The sequence below is a fragment of the Carex rostrata genome, chromosome 28 (assembly GCF_964058835.1).
Source record: "Carex rostrata chromosome 28, lpCarRost1.2, whole genome shotgun sequence".
Lineage (NCBI taxonomy): Eukaryota > Viridiplantae > Streptophyta > Magnoliopsida > Poales > Cyperaceae > Carex > Carex rostrata.
The window spans coordinates 3,759,144-3,781,220 of record NC_135945.1 but is presented as its reverse complement, the minus strand read 5'-3'; the positions used below and the strand labels follow the sequence as shown (position 1 = coordinate 3,781,220).

Here is a 22,077-nt window from a genome sequence, read left to right as displayed (position 1 = left end):
CCCACCAGCTATGAAATTACTCAACATATTGGATTCATTCTCCTGCCGGACTTCAGGTCCATTAATAACCACCTCCTCTAGATCAGCACAATTCAATACGCAAATACTCTTCAATTTAGTCATCTTTGTCCATAATTCACTCGATGGAAGCTTGAGAGTCTTCAAACCAGCTCCAGCATAGATCACAAGCTTACGTGTGGATCCTGCAAGTCGATGTGATTGAGCTAGGCTTTCCAAAGCAGCAAGAGTTTCGATTGTGGCATCAAAAGCCTTGAGTCGTCGCAAGCTCTCGAGCTCTTGGAATTCTAACCCACTACCACAAGTGTCAACTTTCCAGTCACTATAACTGTCATACATGTAAAGTACCTGAAGTTGTGTCAGACGGCACAACACTCCATTTGGGATTGTTTGTAGTGGCATATCGTCAAGAAGTAATAATCTGAGATTAACCAATTCTCCAAGCTCAATTGGTAGTACTTTAATTTTGGTCCGGCACAGATTTAAGTATTGAAGTTGACCTAAAGCACTTGACACTGATGGGAGCTCACTAATGGATGTATGTGAGAGGTCCAGCACACGTAGAGTTGGCATGTACAGCAAAAATCCGTCACATATTGTCTTCAGCGAACGGTTGTTCTGGAGCATAAGGGTTTTGAGGGATGGACATTTGGGCTGCTCATACAGCTCAGGAATGTTATTCCTAATGAAAGAAATCCTCTTGGCATCACTCCATTTTTCAGCTCTCAGGGCATCCTTTAGGTCAGTACCTGCACGTACTAGACATTTTGTCTCCATGGTGCCACAACCAGATGCAATCCACAAAACCATAGCACGGACCATGGGATGCATCTTGATATGCTCCTCTTCTTCAATTTCTAACAATGAAGCCGTCTTAAGATCACTAAAGAGATCATGCCCCTTATTAATCTCAATGTGCACGTCATCAATGGAATCCTCACCAATACAATAATCAATGATCCACTCGTTCAAAATAGAAAAAATTTCTGGAAATAAGGAGCAATACAAGAGGCACAATTTCAAGTTTTCATTAGGAAGGTTGTCGTAGCTATGCTTGAGGCGCATAAGCAAGTCATTCTTCATTCCAAGAAGCCGCCACGGTGCAATATTCAACATCGTGATGGCCTCCTTCCAATCTTTGGTTGTGGGCTTGCTCGCCATAGCCCGCCCTACTGTGATAAGTGCAAGAGGGAGTCTCCCGCACTTCATCGCTACGGTCTTTGCCAGACCACCGATCTCTGCATTGGGATTTGCTAGTGCATCCCCAACCTTCTCTTGAAACAGCTCCCATGCATGTTCCCAAGGCAAACAATCAAACTTTATCTTTCGCTTCACATCCATTCGATCGCACACGTCTTCGATCCGCGTGGATAGGAAAATTTTGCTCTTTGATTGCAGTTTTGGAACTGGGATGCCGAGCATCTGCAATTTGATTGGCTCCCAAATGTCGTCTAATATTATAACAAAGTTCATCTTGCTGAGCACTTTGTACAAAATGACTGCACGCTCAATGGGGCCTTTATTTTCCCATGACAGGCCCAGCCGGACGCTAATGATCTCCTGAATCTTTGTGAGATCGTAATCACGGGTGACCTCAATATAGATAGCCACGTTGATTCCTTCTTCTCTCAATAAATACTCATTATTGAACTTTTTTAGCAGGGCAGTCTTGCCAACACCGGCCATCCCGAAGATACCGATGATGCCAATGTCATTATCCTCTAGAGACGCCTTAAGCTGCTCTAGTATTGGGCCCATTCCGACCACAGGCACTGTTGGAATCTCTTCAAAGCGAACCTATTTTAAAGGAACAAAAGATTACTAAAAGTTAGTGCTAAACAGAAATTGAAAATGTGCATCAAAGATTGCAATTTTAGCTAAAATAGTATCGGATACTTGTGGTGTGGGGTTATCCTGACCTGGCTACATCTACTAATTTCTATGTTTATCTGGAGTTCCTTGGCATACCCAAGGTGCATTGGATACTCTCCAACAGTATAGACAGTAACTGAAATGTTTCATACCGATCATTCTTGTTATACTTTGATAATCTGAACCATGACAGTTAAATAATCTACGCTCAATTATATGTAAGTAGTTGTATTTTAGTAACAATTTCGACAAACTGGCCTGACATTAAAATAACACATCCACCTGGAGTTGTAGTTGTGTCCATACAATGTACAATTGGAGAATGACATTATCTATATATGATTCATAAAAAAGGATCAATCTTTTATGGATTTAGGAAAGTGATCCACAAATTACCTGAACGAGCTCATCAGCAACTTTATCAAAAATCCTCTCCCTTAAATTACCCACCAATTCCCTGGTTGCATCAGCCTTCTTACTGAGCAGGTATGTAAAGCGGATACCAACGGCCTTATCCACTGGTAACTGAAGTCTTGCATCGTACTCAGCCTTGATCGACTCCACTTCAATCTCTAGCTTATCGACACTGTCCAGCCACCAATTAACCTACATTAAAAATGCCAAGTAATTGACTATGTTAACGTGGGTACCACTGCCGAACCTAGGCTTACAAGCTGTGTTGAAGTAAAGAATCAATTTGAGATTAATTACGTTGATAGCATATCAATTAGATATCAATTAGTGTTAATTAGCCGATATAACAAATAATGTAATAAGGAAGTATTTTAATGGCTTTTTATATCTGTAGTCTATAAATATATAAATATAGCAACTTTATAAGAGATTGAAATAATATCAAAAACCAATAAAATTAGTTTATTTTTTCCTCTTTCAAATTTCAAACAAGTGCTATTAGTATTATTAAGTTTGACCCATTTAACTTATTTGTATTGGGTAAACAAATCTAGGTTATATTGTACACCAAATTCCTACAAAAAAAATAATTAACTTGCTAGTTAAAAGAGAAAGGGGAGGTAGCACAATTGGTTAGGAAAAAGTCCTAGAGTTATTGTATCCAAAAGTCAAGAGTTTGATTCCTTCTCACGACTTCGCAGTTTCTGCAAAAGTTTTCAAAAAAAAAAAAAACTTGCTAGTTAAAAGGTGAAATACCTGGCTAATAGCCTCAAGACCCCGGCGCTCAGCCGCAGCTATCATCCTCCTAATATCATTCCTCTTGCTCTTCAGTTCGTTCATCTCATTTTTCAAAGCGTCGATGTAGTAGTGAGAGGATGCCACGTAGCCATAGGTTCTGAAAAAAAAGTCTTTCAAAGGACGGAAGACATTTTCAAATATTGATCCTATTATCTCCATCATGAACAAAAGAAATCACCAAATGTTAGAAGATCAATTAAGATCCAAATTGGAGTTCAGGTGCAAAGGATAGGAAATGGTTTAATGCAGATCAATGGGGTTTAGAAAATTCCATAAGGATTTGATGTATCAATGGAATATGAGAAGACTTGACTAAAGGAGGTCAACGAGGGCGCCAATGAACATGCATGGAGCCCACAGTTGTGAAGAAGCAGGATATATTGCTTTCCCTTCGGTTAGGTTATTAGTTGCTTTCCAGTTAAAATGTTTCTCTCTCTTTACGGGCATATTCGTTTTTTACGTGATTGTGTGGGATGATATTTTTACGAATATGAACATTTACTAATTAATTTATAGAAACCTATACTTATAAAAATGTACGTAAATGGTGATGAGAACATAATGAAATAATGTTGTGTTGTACCTTATAAATAGTTATAGAAAAGTTTGACTTGAGAAAAATATTCATAAAAAACATTACTAAATTTTTTTATCAATTTTAATTGTAACATCCCGATTAATTCTATAATTATTTTTAAAAGATATTGAACTTATTTATAAATATTATGAAAATTAAAGGTTAAATTTCTGCACTCTGTCACGCCCCGGCGGCCAGGCCGGGCACACGACACGACAAAACGACATCCTCTCATCCATTCGCTATCCTGTCAACCTACGTCGCAACAGAAAGAAATAGAAACAATACGGAGTCAACCACAAAGCCGACGACGTAGCTTCTCTATAATTGACTTAATAACTATAAACAACCATTTCAATAGGATTGGATTAATCCACACAATTAAATATCAAATTAAGTATGCATATTTAAACGATAATATCAATTGGGTCTAGGTTTTCAATAAACAACAGTTCCATTCCAGTTGGAATCCCTGAAATAGGCGATTCTCAGTATTCCAGTCCATTAAGAACAAATTTCAGTATCTAGACCCCATATTCCAGTTAAATATATTGTCATATTATGATTACCCGATTTAGTACTCAATCAACCATACAAATCAAAAACTCAGATTATAGAGAAGTCCGGTTACCTAATAGTGATCAATTCAGAAATCCAATTCAAGATGCAACACTTGTTCGGAATCAACGCAACGTAGTCAGAATTTCATTCAGACATAAAATCAAATATCACTATATTATCACAATATTTTCTTTATTTTTCTTTGGATTTTCTCTTTTCCTTTTCATTTTTCTTTTCATCTCCTACATCAAAAGAGAGACAAAGAAGTTTAATATGGGGAGAGGGACAACATGCATGAGCCGCGTGGCATGTGTGCCATGTTGGCTTGTCTTTTTTTTTTTTTAAGTTTTCATATATTAAACTTAGACTTTCACTTTTCAAATATTGCAAACAAGTCCACAATAAATTTAAAATATTTATAAAATAAAATTTACCGGGTGTTACAAATTTTTCCTCTTCAAAAGAATTTTGTCCTCAAAATTCAAACGGATGATACTCAAATTAATCGGGACAAAACAGACAATAATTAAATCGAATGAATCAAGTAGAACTAAAATTACAAAGTTTTCATACATTCCTTTACAATAAATTTCAATACTACTATAATTTTTTGTCAGACAGATAAATATATCATATGATAATTTAACGGTACCACGAATGACAGATATTACAAAATCGATAATCAATAAAATTTCCAAATAAATCACATAGTCAAAATTTTATAAATTAATATTTCATAATGTATATTCCGATAAGTCAGAAAAGTTGTCACAATTATTCAAACCGGAGCAGAACACAAATATAATACTTGTAACAATTTCATAAATCAATTCTTCAGAATGTCAAATTCAATTTGGATCAGACAGATTCAAGTCAAGATACTTGTCAAACTTGTACAGGTAGATCAGGATTCAATTCAATTCAATTCAATTCTAACAGAGTACAGATACAATTGAAATTTGGACTCAAACACAGTCCGAAGAACGAATGCTCTGATACCATTCTATCACGCCTTGGCAGTTAGGCCAGGCACGCGACGCGACAGAACGACATCCTCGCATCCATCCGTCGTCCTGTCAACCTACGTCGCAATAGAAAGAAACATAAATAATACAGAGTCAGCTACAAAACCAAGTACCCAGTTATTTAACGACACAGCTTCTCTATAATTGGCTAAATAACAATAAATAACAATTTCAATAGGATTGGATTAATCCATACAATTAAATATCAAATTAAGTATGCATATTTAACCGATAATATCAATTGGGTCTAGGTTTTCAATAAACAACAGTTTCATTCCAGTTGGAATCCCTAAAATAGGCAATTCCCTGTATTCCAGTTTATTAAGAACAAATTTCAGTATCTAGACCCTATATTCCAGCTAAATATACTATCATAATCCTATTACCCGATTCAGTACTCAATCAACCATACAAATCGAAAACTCAAATTATATAGAAGTCCGGTTACCTGATAGCGATCAATTCAAAAATCCAATTCGAAATGCAACACTTGTTCGGAATCAACGCGACGTAGTCAGAATTCCATTCGGACATAAAATCAAATAACACTATTATCACAATATTTTCTCTTTTTTTTCTCTCTTTCTTTCACTCTCGGTTTCTTCTATTTTTTTTTCTTATGATATTCATTAAGATGTTAATAAAAAGGAGAGATTATATATATATATATAATAATAAATGGATGTTGGTTACTAGGTGGAGGTGCATGATCCCCGCATGGTCAACAATGTCACGTCTCTCTCTTTCATTTTTTTTTTAAATAAGATGAAATTTTTATATTTTAAACCTCATAGTTTTCATAATTATAAATAAGTAAAAATTCCTTTTAAAAATAATTATAGAATTAATCGGGATGTTACATTAATAATCAAAAGTCTAATAAAATTTAAGAAAACAAAAAAAAACAAATTGTAAAAAGTAAAAGTTGAAGTGATGATGAAAAAGTAATTTATAATTAAATACAATAAAGAATATCATATAAAATGCACTTGTCAAAAAATAATATACAATTATATAAAATAAAAAATCATCAAATGAATACACTTGCCTGAAGATGAAAGCAAAATAACAAAATTATTAAGATGCAAAGGAAGAATGAGAAAGAAATGGTATGAGAGAGGAAAAAAAATCAACCCCAGATTTTTTTTATATTTTTGCATGTATTTGTGCAGAAATTTGATTCGCATGTATTTTCTCAACCAGACATATTTTGAGATAGAAATTTCATGCCTTTTAAATTTTCATAATTTATAGGCCATCAAGAATTACGTGACGGCTCTAATTTGTTATTTCATTTTCATTATATATTTTGGGTGATAATTAACACAAAGCATGTTTAATTAAATTTAATCTCCCGTTCTTTCAGTCATATTAATTAGTTTGATATGAATCCGAGATATTTGTTTTAGGGAATTAGTTGTTTCGCTTGTAAAAATAATTTTGGCTACTCGGGCACAATTAAACTTTTTGGTTGTTTCGTTAAAAATATTTTCGTACCTTTTATCATAAAAAGGAACAAAAGAGAGATTTCAACTGGTGTTAAAACTTTTAAACTGCAACAATATTTGCAAATACAGCTACTTAAATTTCTAAAATGACTCAAAAATTACAAATAGCCTGTTTATCTTCATCATTTTCTTAAGTGATCAAATCTTCCAGAATGGGACAATATCAGTTGAAAATTAAACATATTAATTGTAATCGATATTTTTCAAATTTAGTTTAAAAATTATGATATATTACATTAAGAAAAAATAAATTAAACAAAATATATATTTTATAGTTTTAATTTTGGATGTTGGATTACTGTTCACCTACAATAACCCTTTTTTTTCTCCGTTGAATCTTAATCGAACATTTATCAGCGTTCTCTGCATTGTCTATCCCTTCAGTTGACATGCATTTTCTTTCTCCGCCTTTAACCGCTTAAAAAAAATTTAGATATCATTCCTTCCCCATCTGGCATCTAAACCATCTACACCCTCTATCTAGTTCGCTCCGCTTCTCTCCTCTGACCTAAACCTGTCGCTCCACCATTCTCTCCTCTCACTCCTATTTTCTCTTGTCGTTCTTCTCTCTTTTTCTTTCCGTTTTAAGTATTTTGAAATTGTATCAAAACTTAATTATCATAAAGGTTATACTAATATGCAAATAATAATATATTAATTATCATGACAGTCTAACAATATATGTTTATTAATTATCTCTGATATCTTATTGCAAGAATTAAAAACTTATATAAAATCGATCATAGATATAATTAATGCAGAATATCATTCTGAATTTTTTATAAGAGAATATTAGACTAATTTACTGGCATCTTTTTGTATTTTTCTATAAAGAATATTAATAGCTAGTATATGCAGAAATTCACAAGATAAATAAATCAAGGATCACATAACATATGTATGACAGATCATGCTTAGTATCTCTCTCTCTCTCTCCACCACCTCGATAAAAGTGCAAATTTCTTTTCAAGAGTGACCATACATAAACAAGTTTAAAAAATCCATATGTTTACCAAAACAAGTTTAAAAATTCATGTCATCATAAACAAGTTTAAAAATAAATTTCACTATAGCAAAGAATCTAAAAGTCATTTTTTTTTCCAAAAATGATAATATAATTTTTTGATTCATTTTATTTGAATTAAATGATCTCATGCATGTTTATACATAAAATCAGCATTTCATAATCATCCTCCCTCTCTTCCTCTCATATATAATATTGCTAGAAATTTAGAATCATATATACGAGATAGAGAGATTTTCAATAGTTTATACTTCTCGGTTTTTCTATTCGTAATGTGAATATTGTTTTAGAAAAGTACATGATTTTTGCATGTTTATAGGTTAAGGATGTGTTAATCAAAAAAATTAGAAAGATGTACTTTTTTACAAATACTAATTAATAAAAATATTCTTGACAAATTACAATTTTTTAACATAAAATCATTACTTCTTTTTTGTGGAGACTGAGTTTTCAAGTTCTAATTTATCAATATTGTATACTTATATAATACGGTTCATATAATGATAAACAAAAAAAAAAAAATATATATATATATAATAGTAATGAAGCATATTATATAATAATTAGTCCAGTTGAAATTAATAAGATGAAAATAAATTAAATAAAACTTGGTCATAGCCAAACGCTCAAAGAAACAATAAAAAAGTTTGTGAAAACTATCATATTAAAATTAGTAAGGAAAACCGATTCTTTTTCTATGCTTTAATTCAATTGATTATCCAAGTCAAGAATGGACAACATAATAAATGCAAATGAAAACACTTAAAAAAGACAAGTTTTTTTCTTTATATACTTTCAAATTTGTGTTCAAGTATACAACTTAATATAGGAGAACAAATCTTATTCACAAAATTAATTTACAAATTTAAAATTACTATCTATGATGCTGCGCCAAATAATAATGCAAATGAAAATATAAAAGGCAGTACTGCGCAAGAGGGCTTGGCGTGCTAATTAAATAAACCTAACTATTTAATGAATCTAGGCATAACCATGAAAAGGAACTTTATGCTTTCTTAAGCTTTATAATGGGGTGCATATGTGCAATATATATATTCAAAGCAAGATTTTGATTATGGAAAGATGTGAGAAATTTTTATCTTTTTTATTATTACCAAATTTTTTTCTATCTATCTAAAAAAATAGTAAAAAATTTTCAAAAAATGTAAAATTTGGTCTCCAAACACATATTAATATGGAGAACAAGATGAACGGTTCGGATCGACCGTTAGGATTTTGAAAACTCGAATATTGAGCCGTAGCACCATAGCCCTCTATGCAACCCATAGCACCGTAGCCTTACTCATTTTATATAACCTATACTTGAATTGATTTTTGATATTTAATCTATATAATACAAGTGTTAAATTAATAAAATATATATAGTAGCCGTATGGTATCTAGGATTTTTAAAAATTGGTGTATCTCCGTATCCATATCATATCCGATACGATACATGTACCCGTATCCATGCAAAAATCGCACAGATTTAAATCAATTATAACACTATTAATCTATTGTTCAAAAAATATATATATATATATATATATAATACATCAATCAATCAATCATTAACCTAAAACAGGCTTATCTTGTTTGTTAGCTCGAGTTTTATAACCAAACCAAATCAAAATAGTTAAAGCAAAACCAGATAGCATACACTCAACCAAAAAAAAAAAAAATTCCCCTCTAGACCGACAAACGACAAAAGGCTTATTTTCATCCTTTATTAGACATCTAGCATTTGGGAAGATCAGACGGTGGAGGCGGCAACTTCTGATTAGGAAGGTTACCATCTAACACAAGCCATGCCATCTTGAGTCCCCAGCTGGTGTGTACCTCCAAGTGACAATGCATGAACCATACTCCTATTTATAAACAAAAAATTCATTAAAAAATAAATGGATTAAATCAAGTGAAATCATGAAATTAGAATTAAAAAAATAATTATGAGATTAAGAATTGATCAAAAGTTTACCTGGATTATCGGCAAGGAAACGAATTGCTACCCATCCACCAGGTGGAACTCCAATTGTATTCCTCTCAATTGGGTCCACTAGATTGAACTTGGCCGGATCTTTAGCGGGGTTGTAGTTGCCAAAACCTCTTCCGACGACAAAAAAGTTGAAACCATGGAGATGAAACGGGTGGCTTTCGGCACCTAAAATGCTTGTGTCTTGCAACACCAACTCCACAGTAGTATTGAAGGGAATCACCAAAACTTTTGTGCCATTGGTTACAAATGTGTTGTTCGGAGGAGTGCCAGTGTAGTTGAATGGCATGAGGGGTATAATCGGAAAATCGGATGCTTACACACCATTTGATTTTCCAGAAAAATGGGATTGGAGGAGGGCATTTTTGGGAAGAACAAAGGATACGTTATTCACAGTAGCCGCAAACTTCGTCCCGTTAGGACCCTGATTATTTAACATACAGTAATAATAGTTAAGAAGCAATTATACATTCAAATAAACTATATCCATATAGAGATCAATCTTTATTATTTCTTTTGTTTACAGCATGATTTCTTCTTACCACAACTAGTTCAACATTCTCAAATGTAGTACTTGAAATAAAATTTGTGATGAGATAATTTGAGATTTAAAGATAACAAACCTGACAGGTCTGATTCTTTGGACATGGATTTGCTCCTAGCCCAATAGTAAAGAAGAATTTTCGGTCAACCGTTTGCGGCACGTTTGCTGGATACTGAGTATTTGCCAAACTCCTTAGCTTATTAGTGAAATTGGTTGCAAAAGAAGTGTCATTCAAAACAGGCAATGTGGGCTTAAATAGTGGTAAGTTCTTATTAAAGCTAGATGAAGAAAAACTGTTTGGATTTTCATATTCCAAAATTCCTGCCACGGTTGTGTTGTCAAAGGTTCCTGGGCCGGTGACATATGGTCGTGCCTCCATAAAGAAGTTTGCTCCGGGATATTGTGCATGAGTAGTTAGTAGAACATTTGTGGTTTGGCCGGGGGTTATCAGCAGTGTTTTTGTAGTGAAGGATTTCACATAAACAGCATCAACTTCTACAATAGTGAGCGAATGATTGGCTATGGAGAAAAATAGTTCTTCATTGAGTGCAGCGTTGATAATGCGGAGGAGGTATGTCTTGCCGGATTTCACCTTAAGCTTGAATGTGTCTGCAACAATTTAAGTATGATAGTGCTGATGTCAAGGAATAACATAGCAACATGAAACTGATATACTAATTCATCTCTTTCAAAATTAATCAGTTATAATCTGAATTAGTGGAAATAATATTTCATTATTTTTTGTACTACTAGGTACTAATTTTAATTCTATATATTTGTTATTATCATCTTCTCTTACCTTTTGCTGAGCAGTTATACAGTAGACCGGGAAGGCCGTTAATGGTGTACGCATCGGAAACATTTGGGCCTCCACCTGTCTGCAAAGCTTGACTGATGATGGCCTCTGTATCGGCCTTCCACCATTCCCCTAGCAAATTCAAAATGAAGCCAAAACAATTTTGTCAAATCAATATTCTCATATATATATAGTGAACTTGAACACAAAATTAGACATAATTATATATACCAAAGATGACTGGAATTTCCTTGTATGGTTTTGCAAATGGATAAGGGACGCCAAGTTTTGGAAGGATTACAATGGGACCATAGACAGTGGCACGTAGCCATGAAATGTGTGCATGCCACCATAGAGTGCCTCTCTGGCCTACTATTGTGAAGTTGTAAACATAGCTCTGGCCTGATTGGATTGGACATTGGGTTATGTAGGCTGGCCCATCAGCCCATGCACTAAACAACTGTCTGACACCATGCCTGTATTGTATATATATTTCCATGTAAACAATAGTTAGAATTGATGTAAATAGTAAGGTGTTGTTCTTTAATAAAATTATGTTACTTTTTATCATACATTCATACTTTTATGATAATTTTTCTTTATTTATAAATGGGTTAATCAATTGATTCTACATCTATTATATAATTTAAAATTAATTTCTACACAGGGAATCTTTCTAAAAACACAGTTAGCCAACTAATCTACAACAAACAACAATGCTTCAATTTGCAAAAGATTAACTTTATTTAACTAACGAAACCAAACATGCATCTTTAATTACACATGAAAGAGAAAGCTGACCTACCAGTGCAAAGAGATGTTGTACGGAACATGGTTAATAACCCGGACTACCACTCGATCACCTTCTCTTGCTAAGATCTTAGGTCCCGGAAATTGGCCGTTTACCGTCACAATGCTCTTTGTTTGACACAGTCTTGTTACGTTCTTCATTTGTATCTGCCGTGTTTTCGTAGACATGATAGCAAGTTAATTAGTATATATATAATATAAGAGAGAAATAAATTAGAAGAAACTAAAACTAATACTATATATAACCATATAAATATATTCATGCACGTACGTCAAACTGGTAGTGCCTTGTAATGCTGGTTTGCTGAGAAGTAGTCATGATAGGGAATTGGAGGAGTGCAACTGCAATGCATGAGAGCATGATAAGAGAAGGGAATAGAGCTGAGGCGGCCATGGTTTTTAAGAGACAAGGGAAGAAGGCTTTGTGTTAGTTAATTATTTGATGAATTGCATGGTGACTTGAGAAGTATATATAATAATAGAGATAATATTTATAATATGGAGATTGATGTTTGGTGGAATGAAGATGAACATAGTTACATCAAGAGGTAGAGTTGGCCTTAGATAGCTTAGAGTGTAGCTAACGTCAACCCCAAAGTATTTTGACCGTTACTTTATCATGCAATTAATGAAATATTTTGGTGAGGTTCAGGTGCAATTCAGAACGGAAACATTACGCCTAATTTGGGTCAATGTTTTTTCTTTGACTTGATTCATGTTAGGCCTATTATATGTTATATTATAAACGAAAGGAATTATATAGCATGTTATTCCATGCATGGGTGCTAATTCGCATACACATACATATAAGTTAAGTTGCACCATATCACAGCTTATTTTATTCACTGCAGGATAAATCGAATCATACTAGCAGACACACAAAATTTCAGCTTTTTAATTAGTTTCCCGCTATTTTTCTTAAATAACAAGAAAATGTATATATTCCTACAGTTAAAAAGACATTGTCATTTTCAAATGTTTAAGAGACATTGTCATGCAAAAAGTGAACAGGATTATTGGTGAGTTGATTTTTGTATGGATAAAATTGAGGGTAGGTGAAATAGTTATCATTTATATATGTGTGTGTGCCTATATATAATATTATTTATTATTTTCTTTTATTTGTTAAAAAAATTCTTCCCTGTGTCTCCAAGTAAGAAAAGGATGCCTGACCCAACTGACTTCTCATAAAAATTCTTATTTTTGTTTTTCAAACAAATTGTTTAGCATAGGAAACTTGTTATAGCATATATAATAAATTAAAGACATGGAAGCAAATTCGCTACTGATAATCAGTATACTGAAATAAATAACTATAAAGTGCAAATAATGAATCGATATATGAATTTGTGACATTCGGTGTCACACGAACCCTCCTTGATTTCAAAATAGAAAAATGTTACTTATTGGCACCGTAAAGACGGAAATCGGATGAATAGGCTCGAAATTAAATCATTTCATAACATATACAATCGGTTAAACTTAAATTCAAACTAGTCATCTTGAATTATAGATTTGATTTCAAATCATTCAGTTTGAAATCATTTTGAATTTTGGGTCGTCTTGAATTATATTTTGAAATGTCCAATTTTGGACGGCGGGTTCGGGTCTGATTGGTCTTGATCTATTTGACATTTTTATATTATTAAATCGGGTCTGGTTCTGGTTCAGGTTCAGATTCAGATCTAATTAGCTAGCCAAATTTCATTATTATTATTATTATATATAGAGAGAGAGATGACAAATGAACGGGTTCGGTTAAATTTTGGTTGGGTCAGGCCGAATATGAACCGTTCGATTTGGGGTCATATTTAGATTTCAAGTTGTCTTTAGATCGGGCACATATTTTTTCGAATCCGATTAAGATCTTACCACCTCTACTTTTAGTACTTCCAAGTTCTAATTTGACGGCTGGTGCATCTAAATTTGGTAATGTCCATAATGGAATGGTATTATTGTAAGCTTTTTCGAGCAATTAATATAATTCCAAATGTCACCATATATAATCAGGGACAAATGCTAGTCTCCAATCAGGGACAGATGTTAGTAAACCAAGTGTAGTTGAATGCTTGGAATATTGTATATATCTTAATTATCTGTGTGCTAAATTTATATTACATTAAATTAAACAATTATTGGGATTCACAAATATGGAAAATTATTAAATAATTCAAAAAAGTAAAGAGATGAGGTTATATATTGGATACGTATTGATTACAATATATGAGCAAACAACACAGTTTTATATGCTTTTTTTAATTTATTTAGAGAATTAAAGAACTATTAGACATTGAATTATACAGTGTATGTCATTCATTGACACTAAAAAATAGAAGAGAAAAAATAGCACTACGATAGTTTCATTTTAATATTTCTATTTATTAAAATGAGGATGTTTTTCTATCAATTGAAACATTTTAGCTCCTTAATTATCATTACTAGACTTAATTAAATCATGCAAATTAGTTCATGTGCCATTATAATTATTAAGCCTTAGTTGCAGGAAGATGTTATTTTAAAACCTTAATAAATAATTTTCAGCATTGAGAAAAAAGAACTCTATCTTTGTATCATAGTTGTCTTTATTTAATACTTTTAAAAGAAAAAATCTAATTTGCTTAATATATGAGTGCTACATTATTTACTTTTATGAAGACCACAACTTAGATATGATATTTATTTTGTTGCATCCACTCATTTAATACCACACAAGCTCCTTTTTTGCATGCTAAAGATTGATTGTCATTTTATGTCCTATAGAATGATCCAAGCTATCAAAAACAGGCCTATCCAAGCTATCAAAAACAGGCCTAGATGCATCATAATATGGAATCAAAGTAAATTTTATGAATCAATATTTCATCCGTCAATTTTTCTAATGAACTCAGGTTATAATCTTGTCAGATATGAACTTAATTTTTAATGTAAACTTTTCAGTATGATCACATCATCATACGACCATATATATCTTTAAATAAAAATCATTGCACAACATAAAAATAACGAAATAAAGTAAGTACAATTACATAAATTGTAAGTCTCATTGAAAACAAAATTAAAAGCACAATAAATCTACAGCCATCAAAGAGTGCTTTCAAACTAACAACCCAAGTTCAAATTCCAAGTAGCATTAGTACCCACTAACAAATTAACATCTTGCTAAATAAATTTATAGGCATGACACCAGATTTGATGCAGGCAGCTTTGAGGCGGTGAAGATTGTACTGCTCAGCCAAGGCAAAGGTGGTCTCAACCGTCTCAGCTGAGATTCGCTCGCACAATCTTTCCTCGGCGAAGTTGTAGAGGTCATCCACCAAAAATCGATCAGCCACTACTAAGAGATGTTGTGTTAGTTTCACCGAATCAGATCTTTCCATGGGTTCACCATCCGCTGCTGTATCTATCTCCGGCACCGAATCCGTATATATAAAATTAAGCAAACCTTTGAAGACCATGGGTTCCACATCTTCGATCTTTATCGGCTCAATGTCATATGATTTTACACTCATAGGCCCGAAAAACTGCGCATGGAACACAGGTGATCGCGCAGCAAGCACACACCTGTGTGCGCAAAAGATCTCACCTTTCACTTGAAAGTTTACATCCGCTCCTACTCCACTCTCCAAGAGGTTGCCGAGGTGGTGTCGCAATTTCATAGCCGGTGCGGGCACCGGCACCTTAGTAGATTCCAGTACATTGCTTATTGAGCAATGAACGGTGAAACAATCGTCTCTGACATACAGTGTCTCAAGTTGATCATGTGTTATGAAGTACTTGAAACCTGACTCTATTCCAACTACATCACTGCTCTCCCCGGTACCTCTCTGCCCGATACATTTAAATAAACCTCTGGTGTACTTTTCTGACAACCTTCCTTGCTTATCTAACAAACTTAATTCATATCTAACTGCATATGTAATGGTCTCGGCTGGATCGGTCAAAAGCACGAGGGATAATGACACGTGAGAGTACAAGTGTCCGGAGAGATCATCATAGTTTACTGCACTAGTGCGGCATCTGATGGCCCATTCAAGACCTCCGATGCAAAAGCTGCTTGACTCTACGCATTTTAAGAAAGCATCTCTTATAGCCGAGTAACCGATGATCTTGCAATGGTGGGTCCCGCTCACCAGACGATTAACACATACTGATGTTGTGAAATTGTTGTTTCCTTCACAGGATGCCATCTCCTTTACTGGTCTTCTGCAAAACGGACTAGGATATTATTTATTTTTTAAAATGAAAAAGGAATGTATACAATTTGCATGTATATTATATATATACATACATATGCAAGTTAGAGATTTACAATGTGGAAAAAGAGAAAAAAACAAAGAAAATTATGATCACGTTACCTGCTGACAATAGTTAATAATTTGTGCAAGATTTTTGGTTTGCCTTTGGAGGTTTTATAGAGATCAAGATCTAAATTTGGGTTTTCCAGTTGTGAACAAATTAGAAACCTGATATTAACACTTTCTTTATTTTTAACATTTTTGAAAACTGGCTTACCGAGAATAGATTTTATTTTGCGTCTCGCCAATAAATTTGGAAAGTTATTTGTGAACAGAATCAAATTAGGAACCTCATATTAGCACTAATGCTATTTTTGTTAGGACCTGCAGGAGAAGGATGCTATATATCAATATATGTAATATATGATGTGTTTTCCCATTCTATGATGAGCAATTTATACATAACACAAGTATTAGTATTGAATTACATTAATTACCAACTTTGGCATTTGTACAAAGCATCACATGCATTGCACCGATTATATAATAGCTCCTTTCGCTTGGACTACATATTATATGAGGAGGTTTCAATGTCTCATCTTTTTTATATCTTATATTTTATATCTTCGTTTTTCAAGTCCAAATTATCGATCCGAACCGTTCAACATAATATTTATACTAAAATATGCATGGAGATGAAATTTTACATTTTTTGAAAAAAAAATTTACTATTTTTTAAGATAAAACAGTGATTTTCTATCCACTTTAAAAAATAGTAAAAATATTTCAAAAATTATAAAATTTCATCTTTAATCATATTTTAGTATAGATATTATGTTAAACGGTTTGGATCGACAATTTAAACTTTGAAAACAAAGATATAACATATGAGGTATGATGAGATATGAAAGACACAAGACATCGATACCCTCCTCATATTATATGAGGGTATTCAATTAAATAACCTTCCCTTATTATTTAACATTGCTCAGCAATCCTTACCTAGTTCATCTAATAGCAATACAGAATTTACAAAATAATACAATTGTGAGTTATCGTGCATGACTCTAAAAATGAAGATTCACCTAATCATATATTACAATAAAAGAGAGTTTCTTAGTACAGATTGGTCCGCATTATGATCAATAACTTCGTTTTCAAAATCCAATTAAAACATTCAATTTGAATTGTTTACATGATCTATATGAAAATGTAATTGTAGTCGAAATTTACATTTTTTTACAATATTTTTACTATTTTATAATATAGATAGAAAATCACTTTATCTAAAAATTGTTAGACCATTTAAAAGTAGAAAATTCTTCCTATCTAAACTTTTTTATTATTATTCGATGCTTCGTGGAATAATAATTAATGCAAACGAAAATGTAAAAGGCAGTATTTCGCAATATAAGCAACTGTTCTTATACATTAATTAAGAATTAAAAATGGCTTGGCGTGCTAATTAATTAAACCTAACTGTCTATACATAATTAAATATATAGAGAGAGGAAGAAGCAGTTTTATTCCGAGCATGTCTCCAGTGGTTCACGCATTTCATCAAACAGTTGTTGTGCATCTTTGTTTTTCTCTGCATAGTAGCTTAATCTAAACTCTTCTTGCTTCCCAGTTCACACAATCACACCTTCATTACCAGTTGACCATTAACACTGTACCATGTTACTCAGAAAAAAGTGCAAAGGAAAGAGAGGAAGATGAGCTTCTGCATCTTTTCACCTGAGCAAAACCGTCTTCTGCGAAATATCAAAGTTATCTCAGCATCTGAAGTTCTGAAAATGCAGCCTGTAAAGAAGTTAACGCACTTCGGCCGAAGATGTGTTTGTTTATGTTTGTACTATGTCACCTGTGAGTAGTCGCTCTGAGGACAAATTGATAGAAGCCAGGGAAACATGGCAGCCTCCGGTAGGAATTTCCAAAAAAAAAAAAAAAAAAACACAAACAATAGTCAATTCTTACCTTAACCCTATTCTAAAAACAAACAAAAAGTGAAGTAATTTGGTTTATTTTCATTGTCTGCACTTGATAAAAAGAAAAACAAAGAAGACTTTCCCATGGCAAGAATTTGGTAAAAATTAAATCCCACATTATAATAAGGTCTCTTTCAAACATTTCATCGAACAAGTTGTGAGCACAGCCAAGGATTTCCCTTAATTTCATATTCATATCAATTTTGAACGGGAATGCAAACACTGCTCGACAAGCCCCAATCAGACAAGAGACTTAACCTCAACTTCTTAATGTGTGAAATATCTAAACTTCTAATCTCTCCACACCCTCTTTTCTACCATATGCATTCTTAATTTAACCTGAAATTCTAGGGCTAGAGAGTAAACAAATTACCGGCAAGTATACATGAGTTGTATTTGTATGCTATTTGAGACTGCTATTTAATTACTTCTAAATTTTTGAATTCATAGGGGTGGCTAAACACCCATTGTGTTGCATTAAGATCCGCTCCCGACTCTTCATCACCTCTCTTGACAAATACAATTTTAGCCTTCTTTGATAACCTGGGAAAGAACTCAAGCATCTCAAAAAATACTTTGGCATCCTCTAAGTCAATGATATTGAATTCCTCTAACAGAGGTGCAGTGCTTAGCACAAGTTTTGCAAATTCTAGCATCGACTTGGAGCATCGCAAGGACAACTCAGTGGCTCTTGCATACATAACATCCACAACCTCGAGGTGCTTAAACAAGCAGTCTTGGATTGCTTTTGATTCCCACAAAGCTTGATCATGCGGTTCATCCATATCCTCAGGATCCCAAAACTGAAAAAATGGAAAAGAACAAAAAAAAAATTGTAAATATTATCATTAGGTAGTATGATTGGATATATAGAAAGATTCAACTAAATTTGCTGGTAACATATGATTATGTTGATCCGATCAAAGTGCCAGCTTTGTATAGATTGGTACTGGACCAGTTTAGAAGCAGAGACCAGATTTTAGACTATGGGGATCAATGTATACAGAGGAGGTATTGAAAAAGTATGGGGGCATTTTTTAGAAAAGATATAGCAATGTTACCTAAAATCCAACAGATCAATATAAAAATTTTGGATAAGAATGGGGTTCAGTTAATCCCCATTCTTGCTTATTGGATCCCTCACTCAACCAGGCATTTAAAGTAATTGGTAGCTTTGTAATTCTTTCTGGTTTCCTTTGCTACAGGACAACTTAAAAAAAGATTTGTATTTAATCGAGCATTCAGTTTTGCCCAAAAATTTAAGAAGTAATATAAAAAGTAAATAAAAAATTAATCAAATCATATATAAATTGTACATAGAGAAGTAGTAGACCTCTATATGGAGTATTTCTATGTTCGGTGCAGTTTGAAAAAAGTAAAGAACAGTTGCAATCTCCTCCGGGTAAGTACGTAGTTGCACAAAAATCTCTGTCAAATGATTGAAGACTGGAAGATTTTCTGAAATAGGTCCCATGCCCAAGTACTTGCAAAGAATTAAATAGTCGAAATTATAAACATTAGCCAAAAATAAGCTCATAGTATTACAGTATCAGACAATTTTGTACCGGTGGGATCGGTCAACACTACAGTACCACATGTACATACCAGAATTTCTTCGGCTCATAGTTTTTGTTCTATCATATTTTTATTTTTTTTCATTTGCTAGCCTCTCCTTGGCTAATTTTTCTTAATTTATCTTAACTAGATCACAACCTTTCTGTACAAAAGTTCAAATGAAACCCTATCAATGGTATTCCGAGGAACAGGTATGCTAATATCATTGTAAACAAATTTAAGCATATATCAATCTTACATCAATGAAATCACAACCACATAATTCTAGCTGTTGAATGTTAGAAAGGTGCCCAAGAGCACGTTTAATGTTGCTTTCTTTCCCATGGTTTCCTAAACTAAACTCTTGATAATCTCCGCTACTTGAACTGAGATAAATGCATCCCCAGGTCAATTTTGGAGTTTCCAAACAGATATCATGAAAGTCACCACAAATATTCAAAGAAGTGAGATTTGGTGCAAGGATACGGAGGCAACCTTGCTGTACAAAAAAAGAAAGTGTCAAGTCATCTAGCAAAGGGCAACATGAAACCAACTTCTCTATACCAAACCCCGGCATATGAAAATAAGATAGGTGAAGGGTGTGTAACAAAGTAAAGCCATTGAAAAATCGGGGAACATTAATAATGCAATAAGACAGATACACACGTTCCAGTGCCAGGCAAGAGATGAGGCGGAAAGGAACACAGCATTTTTTATTTTTGTTAATACCAAATCTTAGTTCTAGATCCCTGATACCATTTCTAGACAAGATAAGCATCCATCGGCCAATCGCCTCATTGCAATCATGCTCACTAACAAGTTTGAATTTTTGAATCGGACCCTGGTGAACCAGTAATACTTGGTCGACCGACTTAATAAGTCCAGACTCTGTAGAACTTTCTTCAAAGACCAAATCTGGAATCAAAGTCCATGAATCAATCCACTTGCTCGAGAGGATGCTTGTTCTGACGACCTCTTTGAGTGGGAGTTTCACTAAAATTTTCACTTTTAGATTAGCAGGCAAGTTGGTGATATAATCATGATTCAAATCAATATTAACTCTGCTTTTTTGGGGCTGAGGTCTATCCATTGATAATATGAAGTCAATTTCATCCTGCAAGCAGCATTAAGAAACTTTTTTTTAAACTGCAGATGCGTCCATAATTATTAAAAAACTAAATTTGCAGAATTACCCATAATTTAATAGTCAAAGGCATAGAAAAATAGTTACAATATTGAAGAAGACAAGAAAGAAAAAGCTACATTGCATGGCCAAGAAAATCAATAAAAACCTCAACTCTAGAAATGCGCACATGAAGTGATCTGACACCTAGCCCCATGTAGTTGGAAATCAAATAATTGTATGACCAGCATTAGTTTCTATACATTCAACAATAAATTTAATTTTAGGACCAGTTAATTATTTTTTGTTCCTTTTTTTTGGTTGGTGTTGAGGGTTCAAATTGCAAAACTTCTATTTTGAAGCATTAATCCCTCTATTGTATAGCTGGGGTAATGAAATGCGAATATTTTTTAGAAAATAGAAGAACTAACAAGGTGTTGTAATCATCTACTCCTAATAAAGTAAAATTTAACATAAGCAAAATTAGTGCGACATAGGCCTTAATACCAAAAAAGGTAACTCTTTAGAAAAGTATGAAGATGAGAGAGAGAGAGGACTTACCGCAAAAAAGTGAAGACAGAGAATTTGACGGAGAGGCAGTGGAGAAAGGGAGGATTTAGGGTTTAGTCTATTTTCGCGCCAATACCACAAACCCTATTCGGGGAATATATTGATAGCACCCGAGTTAACTCAAATTAAATTTTTGAGTTTAGATCCGGTGGTCCGGACCTAAACTCAAAATCCGAACCTATTTGGGATGGAATTCGCATCCTCTGAGATATCACAAACTTTGAGTGCTTTTTTGGAAAATCTGAACTGTTCAAAAACGTGGTGCACTAATCTCAAAGTAAAAATAATACTGGCCCCTGCACTCGTCGGTCACGCAAAAAAAAATTGCCGTGTCATTTTTTTGCATTTTTCATATTTTTTATTTAAATAGAAATATTTATAATGTATTTATTTTTAATATTGAAATATTAGAAATATTTAATATATTTCTTTAAAAATAGATAGTATATTATATAATTTCATTTATTAGAAAGACTGCTACAAAAAACGTGGATCAACATTTTTTGTGCTAAATTTTTTTGTTGTAAGAAAAATTAATATGTTTTTTTTTAAAGCCGCAAAAAATCCAGCATGAAAAATGTTGATCCGGATTATTTGTAGAAGTCTTTCTAATAAATCAAATTATATAGTATTTTATCTATTTTTAAAGAAATATATGAAATATTTC

General features: G+C 33.2%; 3 protein-coding genes and 1 pseudogene across 4 annotated transcripts in view; all 4 read right to left on the bottom strand.

Moving 5' to 3' along the window:
- LOC144545524 (disease resistance protein RPS2-like) overlaps positions 1-3,261 on the bottom strand; it is a 4,422-nt gene extending 1,161 nt beyond the window's left edge. The window contains exons 1-3 of the mRNA XM_078294089.1: positions 3,061-3,261; positions 2,287-2,496; positions 6-1,815 (exon numbers count right to left, since the gene is read on the bottom strand). Coding sequence (XP_078150215.1) covers positions 6-1,815; positions 2,287-2,496; positions 3,061-3,261 — 2,221 coding nt within the window. The remainder of the gene's footprint in view (positions 1-5; positions 1,816-2,286; positions 2,497-3,060) is intronic.
- Positions 3,262-9,391: 6,130 nt separating this feature from the next.
- On the bottom strand, positions 9,392-12,322 carry LOC144545751 (laccase-4-like; annotated as a pseudogene). The gene is made up of 7 exons (XR_013508576.1): positions 12,212-12,322; positions 11,936-12,087; positions 11,362-11,606; positions 11,134-11,262; positions 10,414-10,943; positions 9,776-10,214; positions 9,392-9,665 (listed from the first exon to the last, which is right to left on the bottom strand). The product of XR_013508576.1 is annotated as a laccase-4-like (transcript).
- A 2,758-nt stretch (positions 12,323-15,080) lies between these two features.
- Positions 15,081-16,127, bottom strand: LOC144545523 (BTB/POZ and MATH domain-containing protein 1-like). Its single transcript, XM_078294088.1, has one exon. The coding sequence runs from the start codon at positions 16,125-16,127 to the stop codon at positions 15,081-15,083; it is 1,047 nt and encodes a 348-aa protein (XP_078150214.1).
- A 2,427-nt stretch (positions 16,128-18,554) lies between these two features.
- On the bottom strand, positions 18,555-21,029 carry LOC144545522 (F-box/FBD/LRR-repeat protein At1g13570-like). Its single transcript, XM_078294087.1, has 3 exons — positions 19,959-21,029; positions 19,497-19,646; positions 18,555-18,951 (listed from the first exon to the last, which is right to left on the bottom strand). The coding sequence occupies exons 1-3, from the start codon at positions 20,805-20,807 to the stop codon at positions 18,580-18,582; spliced, it is 1,371 nt and encodes a 456-aa protein (XP_078150213.1). The 5' UTR covers positions 20,808-21,029; the 3' UTR covers positions 18,555-18,579.
- Positions 21,030-22,077: the final 1,048 nt, after the last annotated feature.